The following is a 22,630-nucleotide window of genomic DNA, read 5'->3' as shown; positions in this document are numbered from 1 at the left end:
CTCTTGAGCCAGCCAACAAAACTGATGTGAAAACCTATGGGCTATTTTGCTGGTCAGCTAAAACAAGGCTTTTTATTTTGGAGAAATTTGTGTGTAGTACTTGTTTTGATGCAAGTTTCTTTGGTATGAGCAAGGTTATTTCTTATTTTTTTAGCTTTTTAGCTAGTGATGTTAGTGTCTTTAGCTTTACCTAATGCCAAGGAAAATGTTGCAGGAGCACTGAATGAAAAGCATGTGTTTAAATGCTGAAGGATGTGGGCAAAGCCAGTGGTGACAAATTAAAAAAAGGAGGAGTTCCAGGAAGGAACAGAATGAAAGAGCTTTTTGAAAAAAAAGGCAAGGATTGTGTTAATTCTGTGCATGATTTTCACTTCCTCAGTTTATTCATTTCTGTATTTTCCATTTCTTCTATAGAAAAGTACCCTGAACCCATTTTCTCAGACAATAACCTTTATAAAAACTTTCATGCAAAATTATCCTTTATTGTTGCTGAATTCCATTAAATACTTTTCTATTATTTCCCAGTCATTAACTATCTGAATCCAAACAATCTATGTAGTGAAATGTAAATAGGGATTTTCAGCCCATAGACTGCTTCTGAGGGGCCCCAGAAAACTAAGAGTAGGCAAGCTTGTTGCCAAAGGGTTCAAATTTGTCACCCAGTATCCTTTACCTGAAAATATGCAGAATAACATAAAGAAATATGTAGAATAATAAAAAAATAGAGAGAGAGAGAGAGAGAGAGAGAGAGAGATTGAAATCATTGATGTATATTGTACCAGAAGCAGCAATTGTCTTTTTGCATGGCTAGGGGCATATTCCTTTTATTATTCCAGGTTCTTTGTGAAGTGCCAATAGCCGTACTTGGAACTGTACAATACTCATACAGCCTCTAGAGAAAAGAGCAGGCATTGACAAGGAGGAAGGGGTAAAATAGACGCTGTGCCTTGAGAAGCACAAAGGGAGTTAAAAGTAGGAGGGTTGACTCTTTTTATTTTATCTTTTCTGTCGATCATCACAAAGGACGGCGCTCGTTTTGCAGGCGTACAGCAAGGGAAGGTTTTGGGGGCTGCAGCGGCCGGTTCGGTCCCGGTGCGGGGCTCCGCCGGCTGCAGCGCTCCCGCATCCCGCTAGAGGGGCCAGTTGTTCCTTCTACCTGCCTGCCTGCCTGTCTGCCTGTCTGTCTGTCTGTCTGCCTGCCTTCCTGCCTGTCTGTCTGTCTGCCTGCCTTCCTGCCTGTCTGCCTGTCTGTCTGCCTGCCTGCCTGCCTGTCTGCCTGTCTGTCTGCCTGCCTTCCTGCCTGTCTGCCTGTCTGTCTGCCTGTCTGCCTGCCTGCCTGTCTGCCTGCCTATCTGCCTGCCTGCCTGTCTGTCTGCCTGCCTTCCTGCCTGTCTGCCTGTCTGTCTGCCTGCCTTCCTGCCTGTCTGCCTGCCTTCCTGCCTGTCTGTCTGCCTGCCTGTCTGTCTGCCTGTCTGCCTGCCTTCCTGCCTGTCTGTCTGCCTGCCTGTCTGTCTGCCTGCCTGCCTTCCTGCCTGTCTGTCTGCCTGCCTTCCTGCCTGTCTGCCTGCCTGTCTGCCTGCCTGTCTGTCTGCCTGCCTTCCTGCCTGTCTGCCTGTCTGTCTGCCTGCCTTCCTGCCTGTCTGCCTGTCTGCCTGCCTTCCTGCCTGTCTGCCTGCCTGTGTCTGCCTGCATGTCTCTGTCTGCCTTCCTGCCTGTCTGCCTGCCTGCCTGTCTGCCTGCCTGTCTGCCTGCCTGCCTGTCTGCCTGCCTGTCTGTCTGTCTGCCTGCCTTCCTGCCTGTCTGCCTTCCTGTCTGTCTGCCTGTCTGTCTGTCTGCCTTCCTGCCTGTCTGCCTGCCTTCCTGCCTGCCTGTCTGCCTTCCTGCCTGCCTGCCTTCCTGCCTGTCTGTCTGCCTTCCTGCCTGTCTGCCTTCCTGCCTGTCTGCCTTCCTGCCTGTCTGTCTGCCTGCCTGTCTGCCTGCCTGTCTGCCTGCCTTCCTGCCTGTCTGTCTGCCTTCCTGTCTGTCTGCCTGTCTGCCTGCCTGTCTGCCTTCCTGCCTGTCTGTCTGCCTGCCTGTCTGCCTGCCTGTCTGCCTGCCTTCCTGCCTGTCTGCCTGCCTTCCTGCCTGTCTGTCTGTCTGCCTTCCTGCCTGCCTGCCTTCCTGCCCGCCTGCCCGCCCGCCTGCCCGTTTGCCTCCTGGGGACCGCATCGCCTCCTCGCCCCGCCGCCCCGAGCCTTCCTCCGCAAGCAAACCACTCGTTCACCTCTCCACCAAAGGAACACTGCCACCGCACTTAGGTGCGCTGCCCGCTTTACAAAGCCCGCAGGAAGGCGCCAAGGCTGGTGGCTTGTGCTGCCATTCCATGGTGCTAAATGCAGCTTGACTTCAGGATGTGCTCAAAGCTTACAGTCGCTTCCACCTTTGGAGCTGGATTGCTCATTAAGGGATAATTTGGAAGATCTGCTGCAAGAATTGTGATATTAAAGGCAGGATTTTGAGGATGACACTTAAAGGGACTTTACCTGGCGCTGGAAGCATCCCTGCAGAAACCAAGGTGATTGAAGTGGGCACAGCCTGCCTGAACATCTGCACGTGCAATAGCTACCCGGGATACCACAGTCAGAAAACACTTCTGATCACTTTTAACTTACAGGATTTTAAACGGTGCTATTTGCCTTTAAAAAGCTGTCAAACAACCCTGAGTTGATAATTATAGCTTTGCTTTGAGAAGCAGTCAGTTATAAAGCAGCCTGATAGACTGAGACATACTAACACTCTCTTTGTATTTGGGGGAGACATGGAATATTGGCCCAGACTTCTATTTATTATTCCCTTTGCTTTTCCTAATCTATTCTTAACGGGGCACCTGCTGCAGCAAATGAGAAAGCGTCAGAGGAGAAGGAAATGGAAATGTTGCAGTGCAAAGTATGGTTAATATTTCTTAATGCATGCAGAGAAATAGTAAATTAAAAAAAATTAATGGAGGTCAAAAGCCAGCTTCTAATTCTCTTCAGGCAAAAGAAAGAATTTATTAAAAAGCAGAACAGATATCCACAGAGAAAATTTCCCCATTCACTTGATGTACATGAAATATAGACATCATCTTGACATTCATCTGATGAAAGAGAAGACACTGAAATTACCACTCAGTTAACAGTAGCCATATTTTGGGAGGGGGGACAAAGTCTCAGCACACTGTGTTTGACACAGGATGTTCTAGAGATCTGTTAAAGTTTGCAGAGTGCCTTTCCTAAGAAATATTTTTACAGAACCAGCTTTCATCATACAATATCTTCAGTACAGATAATCTTGGCATGGCATTATTTTACACACTGCAGTTAGCTGAAAATCTGAAGAAAGGATATCCAGATCTTCTGACTGTATGGATTTGACACAGAAAATTGGAACATAGAGGAAAAGAAGCACACATCAAATGTACCTTTTGTTACTGGAGGCATCTTCTCTGCTGACAAAAATATTTGTTTAAGTTTTTGCATCAAGACAAGATCCAGGTGTAGCTGATCAAATAACCTAAAGCTGCCTGGTGACTAAAAAAAATTCCCTGAAAGCACCCTAAGTATATTTTAATTTTCTGTGTGCTGAAAACATGATTTTCAGCATGGTTCCCTTGCAGGACCTGTGAGAGGACAGAATAAAGAAGATGATTTGAACCAGTTGCTACATTTTATAGAGAGAGTTTGCAGGGGAAAACGTAATACGTGTTTTTAAAATGTCACAGTTCTGCTGCCACTAAAGGCAATTGCAAACCTCCGTAATTTTCTCCCAGAGACATGCACAAAGGCTGGGCACTGCTTGGATGTTGCATAAGCTTTGGAAATAAGAGATTTTGTAGAGGCTTTGGACAGGTGCCTCTGCACTTGGGTGAATGTCAGGCAACAAATCAGGAAACTTGTCTCAAACACAGGATTTTAGGTTTTGTTGGTTGTTTTGTTTTGTTTGCTCTGTTGATTTTGGTGGGGTTTTTTTACATATAGCCTTCCTGTATTAAATTCCTTGTGCTTCACCAGTCTTGTTAAAATCTGACATTATTTCCCCTGGTATTAACCCCCAATTTATCATTTACTCAAGACTGCACAAGGTTTCATCTTGGGAGTAGGTTTTTTCCTTTATCCATTTCCTTAAAAATATAATTATCTTTTTGTAGGAGTTTTCTGTGATCAGAGGTGTTCCTGGCTTCATGAACACACAGGAAGATGAGGATAATTATAATTACAAACAATTAAATCTGAGACCTGAGACTAGAAGCAGACCTTTAAGAGTCAAGAAGCAACTGCCAAGAAATAGAAGGAATTGCAAATAGTGCTCCAAGTTCAGTCACGTATAAAATTTACAACACGACTGAAGGGCAAGTCTATCATTTTCACTTTCTTCTTTGGCTTGTATTATTTTAAAAGTTATGTTTTAAATCTAAAAGGATAAGGTCTGCATTCATTACCTTACAACATCTTTAGCAGGACCTTTCGTCTCGAGCTCAGTACCGCACCAGCACAGTTACACAGCTCCTGCCCTGGAGCTGGCTTCTGCTTTGGCACTTCAGAGTGCAGAGGGAATATTCCACTGTGGAGTCACCTCATGTAGGTGTATACATTCTCCACCACCTTTTCAGTCTCTGGAAAACCTCACACCAAAATACTGAACTGAAGGCTGTTACCTAGCTAATCAGCAAACAAAAGTTTTTCGACAAAAATTATCTGAAGAGGTATTCATAGCAGGCTCCCTGGAAATATTCTAATCCAATCTGTTGTGTAAATATTACAGCTGGGGCTGAGGGGGAATGCGTGTGCATTGTAAGCAATGATAAAGCTAGAGCAACAGCCTGGATGTGGGCAGCTGTACATGCAATGGAAGCCTTGGACAAGGGCAGTGGGAAGCTGTGAGTGTCACCAGTGATGTTATGGGCATTTTAGGGCACAAGGAAATGGTCTGAAATCATGCTCTATGGCATATGCCAGAAAAACAGTAACTCTTGCAGGTTTTTTGCTTCTGCAGCATTGTACATCACAAAAAATCTAGATTATACCTGATCTTTCTGTACTGAGTGCTTTTTCACAAACAAGGCATTTTTGCACTCTCATGGTTTATCAGTATCTGAAGGTGTAACATCAGATTAATGACCACAAACAAGCTGATTTTATTTTATTTCTATTTGCCAGCATCTGTGGAAATCTGTCAGACAATGAGATGAATACCATGTATGCCAACAATACAATTCATTAATATTTTGCTTGGCTTTTGTGTAGTTTCAGGAAACAATGGCAAAGTCCTGCAACCTGCTTTCTGTTTAGACCCTTTGTCAAGCAACTGTAGGCTGCAGAGTAAAATGGTCCTGGAATAAAAAGTCAGGCAGCAAAAACAATATAGTAGAGAACTGTACTTTGTACAGGGGCTACTTTTGTCCTATGTCCCACTTAAGAGATACTCTTCCTGGCTCCAGTCCAGAGACAGAATGCTCCTGCTCCAAGAGCCAATATTTAGTGTATCTAACTTCTTGCACATGGCACTGAGAGCAAGAGGGACAGTTGTGTTCTACTTCCAGTGATATAGAAAAATATCCAGAGAAAGGAAATGTACAATGATACAGAAAAATATCCAGAGAAAGGACAGAGCAAATGGGTCACCCCAGGGCCTGACGGTGCTGTTGACCTCAGGAGTCATTGTTTCAATGGGCCCTGTGCACAGAGGTAGTGCCAGAAGCAAAATGCATGTTCCAGCTTTGGAAATTATAAGAATATGAAACCTGAGTTTCACTTCTGAAAGAGGCAAGGATGTCCTTGGTCTGAGAAATGTACAAAAAAAAGAAAGATAGAGTAAATCATAGTTACAAACTAATTGTGTCTGCATGCACATTGATTTTGTATGTGTATGAGTGTGTGTACAAGGTTTCCTCCTCAGCTGTAGGCTATGAAACTGTCCCATTTCATTACCCTGGGATATTATTTTAAAATGCTGTCTTGCCCCAGTTTTGAATTGTATAACTCTTATCAATCAAATAAATTCCTGTACAAGGAATTCCAGCATTTTTTCATTATTTCCAAGTTAAGTATCCTTTTGTGGCTTTCTTTGGTATAGACATTTATGAGGCCTTCTAAGCCACACTCACTTTTTGACTGTCTTCCTTCATAATTAACCCCCTCTCCCTGAACACGCTGCCCACACACATGCACACATGTGCATCCAGTCCTCTCTTCATGTCTTGAGTTCATGGGTTGTTTTACTTTGGGGATTTTCCCCCCATCAGCTACCAGTAAATGAATGTTATTAATGTCAGGTCAAATACTTTCCTCTCTCTTTCTAAATTGGAAACTCATGGAAAATTTATCTGTTTCATTCCTTTTTCATGGTAGAGTCCTTTATCACATTAGCACATATATACATACAGCGAAGGAGTTACAGGTTAATTAGGTGTTTTTGTTGTGACAGTTTACTTGTCTGCATTAGGATTTTGGCATTGCCTAGTGAATTGTATGAATTTCCTTCTTTTCCTCTCCAAGACAGACTTCTAAGTTTTTCACATGTGTCAATTCTTCTTTTATGATCTCAGCAGGTAAGCAACACCAGAGAAGGGAAATTAAGTGATTTGGGTATATTCTTTATACTACTTTGCAAAAATGGCTGCCTAGCATTAATTACCATTTCTGCAACCTACTACTTACATAAATGGCCTAATTTTAAAATAGTAATTATTATTGTTGAATATCTAGCATCTTCCACTAAGTGGAATGATCTTAAATTCTCAGATCAAACAGAATTACATAAAAACTCCAAGGTAAATGGTGGAATGTGTAACTGAATCTAAGCAGAAACCTCAGATATACATATAAATTAGCATCACTATATTGAGTTCTCTGACTTCATGTAAAATCCTATTTAGTGAATAGATTTAAATACTTACACCTCCAACAGTGGTGTGTTAATGTAAACCATTTCTAAATAAGAGTCACCAAAATATCCATATCCATCCCAAGTAAATTATAAGACGATCTAGCTTCAAGCTTTGTCTGCATCCTTTTGCAATGACTTGTAATTGTATTTGACACATTAAGATTTGTTAAACAAAGTTGAGTGTTTTCCATTTATAAGAAATAGCAAGAGTGTTTCAATTTGACTAATTTTTATTTATTAAGACTATCTTTAAAGGGTAGCTTTTCTGTTATATCCACAGTTCTGCTTCAGATTTGAAAAAAATACTCCTGGTCAGGAATATAATTTGCCCGATGCAGCATAGCAAAAGAGAGATACAATATGAGTTTACAAGTGAGGGCAAAAAGTAAACTATAGGATGTTTTCCCTATATACCTGTTTGATGAAACATTTGTTGAATTATGTTTATTTAGTCTGTTGGATTTGTTTATACTTTGTCATTTGGGTTGGTTTTTTTTTTGGTTTTTTTTTAAAGAAACTGGCTAAAATTTCAACAGGAAAAATAAGAACAGGGATTTTAATAAATTGCATTGTTCATATGTAATCTTACAGGCAAAGTCCTCTAAGGTATTTAATAAAGTAGGCCAGAGAACTCTCCTTTGTGGATAAAACTGTGTTGCAAGTTCCAAGATGTTGGTGAGATAGATCTATTACATTATTAGCTCTGGGGTAAGGTTTCCCAGTGCTGCTAAAATATGCTCAATTTAAATTCTATATTATATCACCCCATCTGAATAATTTTATATCTATATTTTACTTTTAAATGCTTAGCTGACTCATGTATTTTAAAGAATTATAAACATATTTTTTTAAAAAAAATATACATCTTTGTGTTACCTTTGTTGTTTATTACATTTAACTAGAATAAAAGTGGATCAAGGCCAAGGTTAAAACCAGAGGTTGCACTATATTTACATTTTGTTCAATACCAGCACTTAAGAATAGCAGCCAAGCATTTAAAAATAGGCTGAAGGGGATGAAGAGATTTAGAGGGGAATGCCTAGCTGTCTCAGAAACTACCAGGTGAGTCATGGTTCTGCTGCTGCGATGAGCTCTGGGCAGAGAAATTGGTACAATTTAGCTCAGGGAAGGGAGACAGCAAAATACAGAGGCAGAGGCAGACTATATTTCGATTGTGTTAAGAAATCCTTCCCACTCTGAGCTGCGTCTGCAGAGCCTCCCAGGACCTCTGCTGATCGATACAGGACTCTGGCACAAGCCTGCAGATTTCCCTGGCAGCACTAGGACTGTCAAGGTCAGAACTGGTCAGCAGCTCAGACAGTGCCTCCAAATCATTCATCTGCACCTCTCCTGTCCCAGAGGGTGGGGGCAAGGCAAACTCTTCTGTATGGACATGTTCCAATACTCTTGCAGACCACTGAACGTAGCAGTACTCAGGGAAACCACGCAGTCAGCAATTTATGTTACTTGTCCCCGGAAGGGCAGAGGGGGAAAACATACTCTAGTTGTGCCAAACAGCCCTGAAATGAAGGCAGTCTCATAAATTCATTGGGTTGGATTTAGGAAATATTAAGTGAAATATTTTTCTGTTTTTCAATACAGATGGATTTGGTGCTTATAGAAGTAGCATTGGTTCTGACAGTGGAAGCTTTTTTCCTTCAATACTTTCAATGTGAGTTATTCCCACAGAGACTATTTTCTTCAGGTAAAACTCCAATCTCTGTACAGTAAACTGAGTAAACTGGTATTTCTGGTAAGAGAAGAGTATATATATAAATTTAGCATCTTAGCTAAACTTGAGCTCAGGTAAGAATACTGCTTTCTTACCCAAACTAATTCTCACTTTCAAATAATACACTCAGTCTCTTTTTCTGTACTAAATTATTTCAGATTACTGCCCAAAGATAGTTATGCTTTTGCTGAAAAGAAACAAACAAGCAGAAGACTAACAGCTAAAATACATGTTCACACTGGTCCAGATAAAATGGCATCTGCAAGAAAATCCCAACCAAAAACAACCCCCCAAACTTCCACCTAAACCTCAGAAGAGTGCTGTAAATCCAGCTGCCTACATCCAGGGTCATGAATAATGATAAATGTGAGTTCCTTCACACACTAACTTTCAAGTCCAAAATGACCCCTGCTTTCTAAGTCTATATCAAGTGGAATAAAGGGCATCTTATACTTGAGAAGAAATTTATATAAGTTCTCTCTTGCCTTATATTTCATGTTGTTATCACATAATAATTTTCACTTCCTGGGGCTGCTAGTGGCTAATTCAATTTTTTTTTTTTCTATCTTTGTCTTTTTTCCCCTTTGTTCCAAGGGGCTCATTCCCCACAGGCAATGCCACTATTGAGTCAAAGCATCATTCAAGCTCACAAAGTCACACATTTTCAGCTGGGAGGTGGGTGTGATTGTCCAATTACCTTTTGACATTTCCATCATCTCCTTTGGCACCTAGGTACAATAAGTTGGGCATTTCAATATCTGTCCATCCTCAATTTAAACCTGTTTTGAAAATACAAAAGAACCTTAAGTGATCTGTCCACAGCATTGAAATACCAACTTTAGTGGATACTTTGAAAACTCAAAGGCTTTATAAGATGAATAGCAAACTGGGGATGACAGCTCCTGTGGAGCCATTATTGAATTGCAGCAGTGATGACTGCATTGCTTTGGATTTAGATAAAAGACTCCATGCAAGACAAATGGTAGGAGGACATCAAACAAGACTGTGTCCATGCAGTGACAGAAGCAATCCAATTGAAGAAGCTGTTGATTTCCACAAGGTAACTTACTATTTCTTCTTAAGTAATCTACATTAAGGAACAAAAAATTGTTTAAAAATTATATTTACACTTTTCTCTAAAAATACTGATTCAAGTTGTAAAATATAAGTTTTCTGGAACTGTTTGCCAGAAGGGAAATACCAGTATCAGACTTTGTTAATTATTTTTGCATCTGTGTTTTATTTAACCATAATGTCACTGTGCCTAAAGGTTATGGATTGAGAGTTACAATCAATACTGATCAGGTGAAGAGATTAGTCAGCAAATGAAAAACAACAGATACCAGCAGGAAGCACTGTGCACTCAAGAAAACAATGAATACAAAGGGTACAGATAAACATCATCACCTTCATTTAGATGAAAGCTGATTCTAGAGCATTTCCACTATCTCATTAATAATACACAAACCTTTTGGAACCTATGCTACACAAGCATAATGTAGGTCTTGAATAAGTGTCAAGATGTGACATGAAGTAGCTTTGTACAAAACCGCAGAATTTGGGGTTAGCTGACAGCTATACAAGCTGTACCCTGGAAAGGATACAGATGTTCATTTAACTTCTTGTAGAAAGTCTACATTGGCATGTGAGTCTTGCCACTACCGCTTACTGTGCCTCACTGGTTTACAACATTCAGCGGGTCTGGATCACTCAAGCCAGCTTTATTCATAAGACACTAAAGAGGGAGATACACCCTGTAAGAGCACACTGTGCACTCCAACTGGGAATGGCCATCCAGGGCTGGACTACAACTTTTCAGGGCAGATCTGACTGAAATGTGTATAATGCTGTCAATGGATCTTTAATGCACACTGGCTCATTCCACAGATCCACTATTATTTGTCTGTCATAACAAGTAACAGAGACAAAGAATTATTCTCTTAGAGCACAACCACAAATGAAGGTTAGCATTTAGTGTACCACAGCTTCTTAAAAGTGTATTTTTGCAAAATGTGGGCATTTTATGGATGTGAAGAGATTAAACACAGTTACACACATAGAATGGCATAGAAGCATATAACATGTAATTCTAGTAATTCAGATTTTTTTCTATCTGCCTTTCTTGTATCCTATTTTGTATCACTTTGCAATTTTCTATGCTTGCTTTATATTTTGGATCAGGTCTAGTTGTCATCTTCATATTTTCCACAGTTTTCCAACATGTCTCAGCATATTTTTCTCTCTGCCTGTCTTTCTCTTCTCCCTTTCTAATACCTTTTATTTCCCAAGCTCTTCTTATTAAACCTAGAGTAGATTAAACAGAAATTAAAACAAATAACCTTCAAAGAATACGTTCCTCTTTTCCTGATCCTTCTTCTTCTTCTCCCTCCCACACAAAATGCCTGACAGACCATGGCCAACTGTCATGAGAAATTTTACCTGGGTTGCCACCTTGCCAGGAGGCATGGTCCAAAATCCCTCCTCACACTGATACAGCATTTTCTGGATGAAACTTTAATCTAAATGCCCAGGCATGTAATTTCCTAAAACCATACCCAGATTCAAATGACATTAGAGCAAAAGGAGTCTTTAGCCTGTCATCCCAGCACAATGAGAAAAGGACTCCCAAATCCAAAGAGTTTTGGGAAAAAACCCTGAGCAGCATATTTTTTGCATAATCAAGAAATAGATCCCCTCCACCCCACCTTCAAATTCCTAATTTAATGTGTGCATGTGAGTCTCTGAACTCTTTGCAATGAGCTTGGTCCCGAGAGGAATTATCCACATCTGCTCCTTTCCTTTCAGGATAGTGTGAGCAATATAGCAGAGAATCTAAAAGCTAAGTTTTTTCTGAGCAAATTCATTGAAAAGAACAGGTTTCAATAAACTAAACTTAAAAATAGCTTCAATACTGTCTAATCTGTGATTCCTGCTTGGCACTGATAATTAGGACAAAAAAAAAAAGACAGAAGCTAACATGATTGATCTCGGTGAAAACAGTTTTGTTTTGTTCTCTTGAAGCTACCCTCAGAATTCTACTTTGCGTGATTACTTGCAGTATTTTTCCATCTTTGTTTTTACTCCCCAGAACTGGCTAGTTTGTCGGAGACCCAAATAACTACGGAATTCAATTGCCAGCCTAGGGATAAGCTTCAAATTAAATTTTTCTCACTTACTCTTTTTCACCCATGCTCTGATTGGAGCAAAGCTGCCATTCTCATTATAGAGTTGTTGCGTTTAATTATCCTCTTCCTCTGTCTGATGCAGGCAGCACTTTAGCCCTGGTTGGGAGGGTGGAACACTTGGCACCTCTGTGTCACTTCTCTTGGTGAACCAGTTGGAGAACAAAGAACCAAACCAGCTCTGTCTCTGCTAACACAGGCTTGGTATGTATGGCTCCCCTGGCTTCACCTGAATTTATGGCTGCTCAGCATCTCAAGAAATCCAACCACAACAGCTACCTTTATGTCTGATTGCTAAAAACTAGAGACCTACAGGCTAAAGTTGTTTTCTCCCCTGTAGGAAATTATATGTGCAGAATATCATCTGTGTGGTACCACATGGTTTTCCTGAATGTCCATATGTGCACTGCTCCTTGAACATGAGGAACTGTAAGGAGAATAGTCAGGTACCTTCTGAATCCTTTTTCAAATAATCATTTGGAAAGCAGAATTCTTTTTTTTTAATTTCCTGCTGGAGAGAAATCCACCTCTTTGGCCTCACCCTTTTATTACTCATTTTATTGGCAACATTCCTTTTCCTCCTAATATAAACTTCTGATGTGGATTGATTATTTTGGATTCATCCTTCCTGCTGACTCTTACCTGACTGGGTTGTTCTGATCCAAAGAACTGAAGGGAAACTCCCTGAAATATCTCTGCAGTTTGGTGTGTGGGAAACAAAAAGAAAGAAAGAAGGAAAGAAGGAAAGAAGGAAAGAAGGAAAGAAAGAAAGAAAGAAAGAAAGAAAGAAAGAAAGAAAGAAAGAAAGAAAGAAAGAAAGAAAGAAAGAAAGAAAGAAAGAAAGAAAGAAAGAAAGAAAGAAAGAAAGAAAGAAAGAAAGAATCAAACCAACATCACTTCACTGTCTCCAACTCCAAAAATAGAATAAAAAATAAAATAAAATAAAATAAAATAAAATAAATAAAATAAAATAAAATAAAATAAAATAAAATAAAATAAAATAAAATAAAATAAAATAAAATAAAATAAATAAAACGAACCACCTCAAAACCAGTGTCAAATGCAGGTCTCAAAAGCATGTGTTGATTCCACAGTACAAAGTCACTTTAAATCTCCTAGTCCCTCATTTTCACTCCCCAAGAGGAATCAAACCAAACAGAGAACAGCTTACATTTCCAAGACCTGGGAGCATGTTGTAAGAATAACTGGTTCTTGACATTTGAAATTACTCTGGTTCAAACATTTTTTGATCTTTCTTATTAGCCCTGTGTCTTGAGAAATAAAAATATGATAATCAGAAAGTACATAATTGAGTTCAGGGTATTCTGTGGTCACCCTTTCTGGCTCTGGAGATAAAGGCACTTTGAAAGATTATGCGTGGATATCTGGAATTTATTCTGCAGTCTGTGAAATGACAGATCTTTTTTCTTAATTACACCAGCTATCAGTCTAACACCTGTAGTTAACCATTCAGTCCTAGGAATCTCTTCTGATACCTTTATACCTTTATTCTTCCACCAGGAACACGGCAGCAAAATGGCAGGTGGATGCTGAGGCGTTTATTGGCACAGACATGGAGGCTGCCCCGCATCCCCATGCTGGTTTTCCACTTCTGCCTTCCCGGCGCTCCCCAGCTCCGAGGGCAGGGCTGCAGAAGGTGCCACCACTCCTCAGAAGCACCATGGACTGAAAGCTGCAGTGATACAAAGTGTTTGGAGAGAAGTAAGTGTGCCATAGCCAGCCCTCACTGTGCTGATGAGCTGTTTTTGGGAGCTTGGTGCCGGAGCAGCCCTGTGCACCCCAGAGCTGCCATGCCATGGGGTGCCAAGTGCCCGTCCCTGCGGCCCAGCCCGGCGCTGCTCCTCCTCAAACCTCCACCCAAACCCTGCTGCAGCGATGAATCACATGCACAGGGTTTTCCACAAGCTGGGTTTATTGAGCTGTGTTACAGGAAAATACAGCTCAGACAGCCCCACTGCAGCCAAAACAATCTGTCATTTTTAATTCTTCCTGTCACCTCATTAGGTATATAGCTAGAGTGACAGTAAAAAACCTAAACAACAAAAAAAAACACCAAGAGCAAAACCCAGAGTACAGTGTTTCCACAACTCCTGCTCAGAGTTTTACATAAATATCAAGGCAGCAGAAGATTCATTGACCAAACATATGTGACTTGGTGCTATATATAACAAAGTGACATGCAGAATGGTCTCAATAGGCATATAAAGCAATTAAAATAACTGTGCTTCAAAGCATTGTACTATAACATAAAAGGTCATCCCTATAAACATGAAAAATATGTCTGTGGTTTTTTCCTACATACATACGCACTAATACCTAGCTAGAGGTTCTCTTCTAAAAGGTAATCTTTAAAAATCTCTGAAAACAAGCCATGTCCTGTATCATTCTCCCTCAGACAGTGTCTTTTCATCAATGGTTAGTATTTTAAGTGAACTCAATAAGAAACATTATTGAGGCCAACTATATGTCAGGAGAAAATACTGTACTAAGTACAAAATATTTACCCTGTGCATACACATGATAGTGACGGAAACCCTGGCTAACCTTCTGTGAAAATGAAAAGCCTTTCTTTTTTTTCCTCCTAGAGCTTGCTTGTTCTCACATTAACTCATTAAAGTTGTATTCTGATGGAGACTGCAGAGAGTACATTTTGAGGACTCTGATAATTTTTGCAGTAACACTCTGAGTTTGTGATAATAATGTTTATGCACAGATGTAAAGAATGTGCTGACAGATTAAAAAGGAGTCAGCTGGTGTTTGCACAGTATTCATTTTTATTTAAGGGGAGGGAAAAAAAAAAGAAAGGGAAAAAAAACCTACTACACCTGGCTGTGAACAAACAGCTTTTACAGAAGTAGAAGTAGTTTGGTGTATTGCAACTCCCTAAACCCTTCCTGCATTAATTCAAGAATTCAAGTTATGGGCACATCAGAGAATCACAAGGTTTTATTTTTACTGCAATTAGAGAATTTACTTTGACTGATTTTCCTACCAATATTAAAAAGAATCTTAGCTCAGATAGCAGTATTAAGTAAGGAAATGTTAAAAAAAAATAAATTCATTTGTTGCAGACACAATCCTCACTATGGAGACCCTTCTTCCTTACATATTTAGGCTATACACACATTCCAACTGTACTTGTAATGCTGTAATGCCCCCAGAGGTGTCTTGAAGGGTAGTGAAAGTACAAATGTAGCATATGGCAATAGGTATCTGCTATTTCTTAATATACAGTTATAGTATTTTGAAGCTAATTGATGTACTGAAACCATGTACAGAATTTTACAATTCTGTAGCATGGGAAAAGATGACAGGTAATGTCATTTTCTCTCCAGCCGATCAGAGAGACTGCCCTGATCAATACCTGCAGAAGTATGCAGCAGCTACCTCTGGAACAAGCATACTGATTCAGGTAGAAAAAAAGAAAACATAAAGAGAAAAGGAGAAGCAGCAAAAAAATATTCAGTTGGAAGAAATATTCATTTGGAAAGCTGAATCATGCAGAAACCGACAACTTCACAACAGACTCCACAATTGCAATGGGTAACCTCGAGCCATACTTCCCTTTTCTGAAGGATTTGCCTTTCAACCTAATTAGAGCAGGAGCTGAGCGATCAGATGTCCCTTGCTCCTTTTGAAAAATGACTTGGAAAACTCCATGTAATCAGAAGGTATTTAGGATTTCCATTGACTTTCAATTTTCTTGGTTCATCTGTTCCCTTTCAGAACGTTTGATGCTAGTCTGTTCTAAACTGTATGTTGAATTTGCTTTAATCAGATGTCTTTGTAGCAGGCATTAGGTCATTTACTGTTTGATTTTTTTCTGTGAAAATACAGGTTTTCTTAGTTTCAAAAGTGTCCTTTGAAGAAACCTGTCATATTCCAGATAGAGGAAAATAAAAAAGAAAAGAAAAAAAAAAAGAGAAAGAGAAGAGGACAAGGAAGGGAAGTGGAGAGCAGTCCTGTACTTCTGTTCTTGCCCCATAGCTGTGGTGGGGAATTCTGGAATTGTGCAGTTGTGCCCACCCTTTTGCACCCAAACTTCCCCCCCAAGCACCTTTCTCTGGTGATCTGGGCTCATGCACTGAAGCTGATTAGCATAAGCAAAGCTTAATATTCAAGTAGACAATTATATACACTGAGTGCTAGCTCAAACAAATGCTCTTTCTAGTTGTACACCTTCTGACTGAGGAGACTCCTGCAGCTTTGCTGCCCTGGAGCTCTCAAGCCCCCTTCTTCCAGTTCCATACCTGTTCCTGTGTTTAGAGACCCAATCTTAATGCCACCTTACTCCCATCCCCAAATTTTAGCTCCTCATCCAACCCCACCTTTCTACTGGCCATTGCAGCCACCTGAAGCTCCAGCCTCTTGAACTGTCTCTAAAACCAAAAGTCCTGCTTCTCACAAGGATATTCTAAGTGACACATTCAATGAAAAACCACTTAACTAAGTCTCTGGTGAGGAACAGAGTCTCACACAAGTCAGTGAGTACAGTTTGGCTCAGGTAAGCTGAATTTCTATTCAGAATGGCAAGTCTGTCTCCAATGCCTGCAGAAAAAGCCCAGGGTAAATATGCTCCTTAGTTCATAGGCTAGCAAGCCTCAATGAGGTGACTGAAGTCAAGTGTCTATTTATTTACCTTTAAAGTTTCTCTTGAAAGAGTATGTTAAACTAGAAAAGTTTGCTGCTATACTTGGCAGGGAGAACCTCTATGGAAAGTCTCTGTCAAATAAAACTATAGTTCCCTCTAAAAGACGTATGTCTGCTCTTGAGAGGGAGCTCTCCCTTATATTTAAAATTCAAAAATAGTAGTAGGTGCTGAACACCATCAGAAAACAAGCCATAAACCATCTTGAAAATCTATTTTAATTGTTCTAATACATATTTCTAAGATTAATATCTCCTTACTTGGATTGTGAAGCAGTAGGAGCTGTGGTACTGTTTGGGACATGGAAAGAATAAATTGTGTAATGCCAACAGAAAAGGTGCTGAGGTAGCTGGTAATTGACGGAGTTAATGAAGTATGTTAAGCAGGTACAATATAGATGAACTTGTCCCCTGCAGGGTGATTGGCCACTGGGGAAATAATGTGGCAGTTGTCTTTGTGTTAAAATAATGTGGTACTCCTTCTTTGCCAGATCCTATCTGCAATGAGAGATGAAAGAGGTCTTGCAAGGATACCCAGGTCCTCCTATAGCACATGCTGTGCTTGAATCTGGCAAGCAAAGAACAAGATAAAGAGGGGGTAAGGAGTGTAATGGCTGTCTGTAAAGCCATTAGGCTATTTCCTACAAGCCACACATGAATTATCCACTATTGAACAGTAATAATTTGACACTGTTTTCTATAATCCTCCCTCATACACTACAATGCACTGGTGTTGTCTGGGGATGAATGGGAACTGAATTTGGCCTGCCAATTTTTCTGGAAGTTGATTATTTTTAGATATTGTTTTAATAATTAGCTAACTAGCTCCCAAAGAGTACAATGGATTTAGACAGCAAAAGATAGTTTTGAGAGTAATATAGATTTTGTATTATTATCTCCTCCTATTGTATGTGAATATTAGCATTGAAACAGCAGGGAAAATATCAAATGGAAACAGAGCTTAGCCTTTTAATTATACTAAGCTGTGTGGTCAGCATTGGTTCCAAAAGAGGCGTGTAGAGCATAGAGTAATGAAAAATCATTGATAGCATCAGTTTGGTGTCTCAGTAATCTACTGTGCTATTCCGGCATTGTTCTTACTAAAACTATCTCAGAAGATGAGCTAGCCTTCCTTGGCCATCAGATCTCAAAATACCTGAAGCTTTCTTGATTTCCTTAGGTGCTGACAGCACACTCTCTCATGGTCACATGAAAATTATACAGTATTTTATTTCTTGAAGTTGTAGCTGTTGATATTTTCATAGTTGATATTTATCTGCTTATAGTGCAAGTGAGTTAGATGTTATTGGACCTTTGAGTTTTTTAGTGTGGTTTTATTCTCGTCAACATATTCTAAATCCAGGAGTCCTTCTCAGGGTTCCTAAAGAGAGCAATATTTGGAGAGAGAAGTGATTCTTAGCAAACCTCTGACTGAGAACTTAACATAAGAAAATATTTCTAAGCATCACATGGCAAACTATTTTCTAATTTCCAAAATACAGTAAAGAAAGGTTAAATGCAAGCACTTGTTCAATGTAGGAGTTAGGTTTACAATAATCATAATCTCTTTCCCTGACCTTTCTTATCGGTCTAAGATTTATATAGCCATTTGTTAGTATGTTATGCGGAACAACAACCTGGCCATTAGAATATTTTCAACAGCTTCCTAGTATGAGAATTTGAAAAGAACTTCCTGAAAATTTATCACAGGCCACAGTTTAAAATATTTTTGTGCCCAAAGAATCTCAGGTGATGCCATTAAGACAGCATAAAATACCACAAAATATCAGGAGAGAAAACCGGATAGCAATTATCTAAAGCATTTTCCTGGTATCCAGATCTGCCTTTTGGGAGTGCTAACTCAATAAATAATCACTATACATAAACAAAGTATGGGCTATAACTCTCAAAAAACACAGAATTGTCTTCAAGGTGTTTTGCTTTGTTTGACAAAATACTCTTTGGGGATGTACTAATGGACAAAGTTAAAGATCCAAAGAAGGGAAACTTGATCCATTTGAAAGAGAATAGAAGGCTGAAGCAAACAAATGAAAAAATATGCTGGTACTCCCTCAAAAAGTGCTGACTTCCTGCTGTAGGTCACCTCATCAGCCCACCTTGTACCACAAAGCAGGATAATTAAAAAGTGCTGATTCTCTGTGCTAGCAAGATCTTTCTCTTTTCAACCCTTGTTTAGGACTAAACAACTAGACAGAATACATTCATTATGTGTGGGGTAGAGAGTTTGTATCTTACAGACTGCCTTAAAAATGAGAGATACCACAAAACCTCACAAAATCAGATCAGCCAAAGCCCTCTTAATAAATAAGTAATAATTAACAAAGTCTGGAACTTATATTTTCTATCTGAAGGCTTTTTACATATATCCATCTGCACAATACCACTGTAATTAACATCAACTGACACATGCAAACTGTATGTGTCTGAATGAGATACTCAGATGCTCAGCCTGACAGTATCCTATGGAATGCAATGCATAAAATTATCAAGTATAATGACCATTCTACAAACACTTGCCAAAAAATCTCTCCCTCCCTTTCATCTCCTCACTAAATATACTACATTTTCTAAATCTCTGTGCAAGTATTTGAAGGGCAGCAAGTCTGAGCCGGTTGTGAGGGATTAATTGAATTTACAAGGGGATTGCACTGTGTGCAACATCTCAATTAACTTACTTGTTAAATAGGTAATGGCACTTGACTGTTAAGTTGTGAAAGAACTTGTTAAATGGATATTGCTACTTATTTAAAGGATATGGTCTATGGTCTGGCTGAATAATTAGGACTGCAAAGTGTGTAGGAACCTAAACAGGCAGGCAAGGCTAGATGACAAAACGAGCCCTGTCTCCTCATTCAGATACTTTCATCTATTTCACAGTAGTTGAATGAGACATTTTTTCTCAGATTTGAAGCACTCTTGACCAAAGATATGCAGAGAAGGAATGAAACACATACAGATGAAAATTTTCAACTGTGATGTCCTATGAAATCTGTGGAAATTTGCTTTTGGTTTGAGATTTGTTTGTTTAGTTTTGGGGTTTGGCTTTTGGGGTGAGTTTTTTGTAGGTTTGTTTTTGTTTTCTTTCTCCAGTTAATAACTTTTCAGATCTCTGTTGAACAAAGCAAGAGTAGAGATATCAAATATGTTTCTTGAAAAATCAACAGCTTCATGCTCCTCCTAAAAGGTAGTTTTTTTATTTGTGCTTTCATTCCAAAAGTTTCCCTTACATCAGTAGCTTCCTTAACAACAGAGATAACTGATCTTGAAAGGGTTTTACTCTGAAATGTCAATGTTGTTTACTTCCTCTGCTCTTCATTTCAGCATTTTGGCCTGAGTTTTCAGATCTTGGTCTGTGGGAATCATAAATCATGGGGAATAGATACATAGAAAATGAAACAGTGTGGTCCATCTACTTCGTTTTCAAGAAACTTTGAGTCTATAGCTCCCCTGTTGTCAGCACCAAGTTTTTGTGCAATCAATTCTTTTATTTTTAAAGGAAGCTAGGGGGAAAAAAAAATACTACTCCATGATCTGTTTTCCCCAAAGCTTGAAGAGTATGTTTTGATCTGGAGTTCTGCTTAGGAATATGTCTGACTTTAATTAAAGCAAACTGTTACAGAATATACAGGCTGCAAGTTTCAGTTTGATTCTCCCTTGGTACAGACCATCTTATAAATACAGTGGCATCTCTCTGAGAGTGAGACAGACTCTCTAACCTCTTGTAGAATGCATAAAATCCTGCACATATGTCATGTGGCTGCCACCTTACCTCCTCGTGGGACAGAAAATCCTGGCAGCCACTTCAGAACTTCAAAGAATGTGGGGGTTTTATGAAGGTTTATCAAATAAAAACAAAGCTTTACATTGTTTAAAGTATCATCCAAGATTCTTCTTAAAGGATAAGTCCTATCCTTAGTACTTAGCTTATGCTTCTCAGCTGGATACAGAGAAACTAAATGGAAGAAAAGGAAGTATTTTCCCTGTAGATTCTAAGAAAGAAAATACTTCGGTTTAAGAAATTACATTACTTTTATGGCTTCAACTTACTCACTTCACATGAAAAGATCAGGGAAGAGTTTGTTATTGGGACAGTTGCAAAATTTTCTGCATCTGGAACTGAAAAATATCTTTGCAGAAAATGGAGGCTGCTTTTTGAAAGTCCATTTTCAACAGGTGATAATTTGAGTAGCAGGAGCTTGGCATCCCCCAGCACGATTCTGTAAACAGGGATGGCCCATGACACTGCTTCTCTGAAGCCCACAAAGCTGCACCTGAGACCAGGAGCTCCCATAGATAGATTGCAGAACTGATGGTTATAGTTTGGCTGCTATTTTTGCAAGGGTCTGACATACTTGCCTGCGTGGGTTATGGTCATCTTTTACATTTCTGCATGTGCAATCAACACAAGTGGAAGAAGAAAATTTCACTCTCAAATGGAAACAGAGGCAAGCATTGAAAACACAGTGCATTTCAATAAGCTGTAATTACAAATACAAATTCATCAACTAAACTTGGGCATGCAATTAGTAGACTAATTATGCTGTAATTGTAACTGAATACCAAAACAGATGACCGTGTGCCAGCCTCCATCCCACACAGTTGTCTTTGTGTCATCGCTCCTACGCACAGTAGTGTCTATGCTCATGTGTATCTCCTGCTGAAAATAGGAATCCAGCAGATGGGTAAATGCTATCAGTTTCTCACTTAAGTCACCAATTCTTCCAATTCTATATTTACAATCAGCTTGCTTTCATATTAACTGTGACTGAGACCCTGTTGGGATGTGTTGTCTCAGCAGAAAATCAGAGATGGTCCCCAGCCCAAAAGCTTGGAGTCAAAGAAGACACACTTTGGAGAAGTGCTGCTGTCCTTGGTCTGTACATCTATGAATAGATAAAAGGTGTGCTTATCTCCATGGGTATCGAGGTGTCTAATTCTCTCTTGTGTCGACAAATTTTAAATATCAGCCACTAATGACAGATTTCACCAAACTTGAGCTACTTGGTTGAAATGGCCACATTGCTTGTGCACTCCGAGAATAATCGAGGTGCTGAGTCACCTGCACCAGGTGTCAGCACGTGGAGCATGGCTGAGCAGAGAGAAGTCTGGCTTACTGTGCTGGTATCAGCTGGAAAAGTCCAGGTCTAAATTGGTCCTCTAAGGGCTTCACCCAAGATCAGACAAATAGCTTGCAGCAAAGAGAAGGAATCAAGCCTGAGCCTTTTCTTTCTTCACTTACAGCAAATTAACTCCTTGTTTTATATAGCTTTGTGTAAGAGTGCCTGAAATTTTCTGAATGAAGTGATGCCATGAGCAGCATCTGAATGTCAGTACTTTTGATTACTGTTAGTATGCATAAGTTTCAATAAAACTAATTTAGCTAAGAATGAAAATACCTTTTATACAAGATCTCACAGGTTTTGGCAATGTATTGATTTAATGTACTTAGTTCAGTGAAAAAACTGTTGGTTTAAGCTATCTGCCGTTAGTTTCAATTAAAATATATTGATCTGGGTAAATGTTGGTTAGTAAGCTTTGCCTGACTGTGAAAAAATATTTGCTTAAGCAAAAATTGTATGAGTATTTAGACATATATTTTAGATTGGGGACTCTCCTAGCATCAGTAGAACTGTTCAAGTATCAATAAATTTCTCTAAATATAAATGAAAATATTTTTTCTGAAATTAAAAAAGCTGATTACAGTAATATTTGGACTAGTATGCAGATTAATTCAAGTAAAGTTTGTTTTGAAAGAGTAAGCATTCAGTCAGGAATACTGTAACATGAAAACACTGAAAACTCAAGCTCTCTGTGAGGAAAGCAATCTTTCACATGGAAAGCCAGGCTTTCTTCTTTAACCACAAAGCCAAATAACCACAAACCAATAATAAAAAAATTTTGGTAGCCATAGGTAATAGGAAAACATGGGTGCAAGCTAGGGAATGCAGCTGTTTTAAAGTATTGTATGCACATTATTGGTGGGAGTAATTTTAATCCAAAGCATCAAAAAAACATTCATAGAAATAAAAAGCATGCAGGCAATAAGGCTGATGCCCCAATCCTTTATCAGTTCTATAAAGATTGGAAGCCCTTGGGACTCTGGGCTGCCAGCAGAAGAGTACCC

The 22,630-nt window shown here is 39.5% G+C and overlaps 1 protein-coding gene across 7 annotated transcripts; it reads left to right on the top strand.

Moving 5' to 3' along the window:
• Window positions 1-1,162: 1,162 nt before the first annotated feature.
• Window positions 1,163-22,474, top strand: LOC131578577 (uncharacterized). Of its 7 annotated transcripts, XR_009277530.1 has the most exons (5): window positions 8,523-8,575; window positions 8,794-9,001; window positions 9,592-9,695; window positions 13,339-13,539; window positions 15,174-22,474. XR_009277530.1 is itself a non-coding variant. In XM_058837446.1 (3 exons), exons 1-3 carry the CDS (start codon window positions 1,691-1,693, stop codon window positions 15,269-15,271), a joined length of 906 nt encoding a protein of 301 aa, XP_058693429.1. In that variant the 5' UTR covers window positions 1,163-1,690; the 3' UTR covers window positions 15,272-22,474. The 7 variants fall into 7 exon arrangements, 2 of the variants coding, with proteins under 2 accessions (XP_058693429.1, XP_058693428.1); XR_009277528.1 differs by lacking the exons at window positions 8,523-8,575; window positions 8,794-9,001; window positions 9,592-9,695 and adding an exon at window positions 1,163-2,297 and having other exon boundaries at window positions 15,174-15,509; window positions 16,977-22,474; XR_009277526.1 differs by lacking the exons at window positions 8,523-8,575; window positions 8,794-9,001; window positions 9,592-9,695 and adding an exon at window positions 1,163-2,297 and having other exon boundaries at window positions 15,174-15,509; window positions 15,676-22,474.
• The last annotated feature ends 156 nt before the right edge of the window (window positions 22,475-22,630 follow it).

The sequence above is a fragment of the Poecile atricapillus genome, chromosome 4, assembly GCF_030490865.1.
Source record: "Poecile atricapillus isolate bPoeAtr1 chromosome 4, bPoeAtr1.hap1, whole genome shotgun sequence".
NCBI lineage: Eukaryota > Metazoa > Chordata > Aves > Passeriformes > Paridae > Poecile > Poecile atricapillus.
This window is presented reverse-complemented; position numbering and strand designations above follow the sequence as displayed.

Bases quoted from the DNA above. Each gene is read 5' to 3' on its own strand.
- LOC131578577 (XM_058837445.1), top strand. From the start codon at position 1,691: ATGTCTCTGTCTGCCTTCCTGCCTGTCTGCCTGCCTGCCTGTCTGCCT. The intron at 2,298-13,338 runs GTGCGCTGCCCG...TTCTTCCACCAG, and splicing joins AACACTGCCACCGCACTTAG to GAACACGGCAGCAAAATGGC.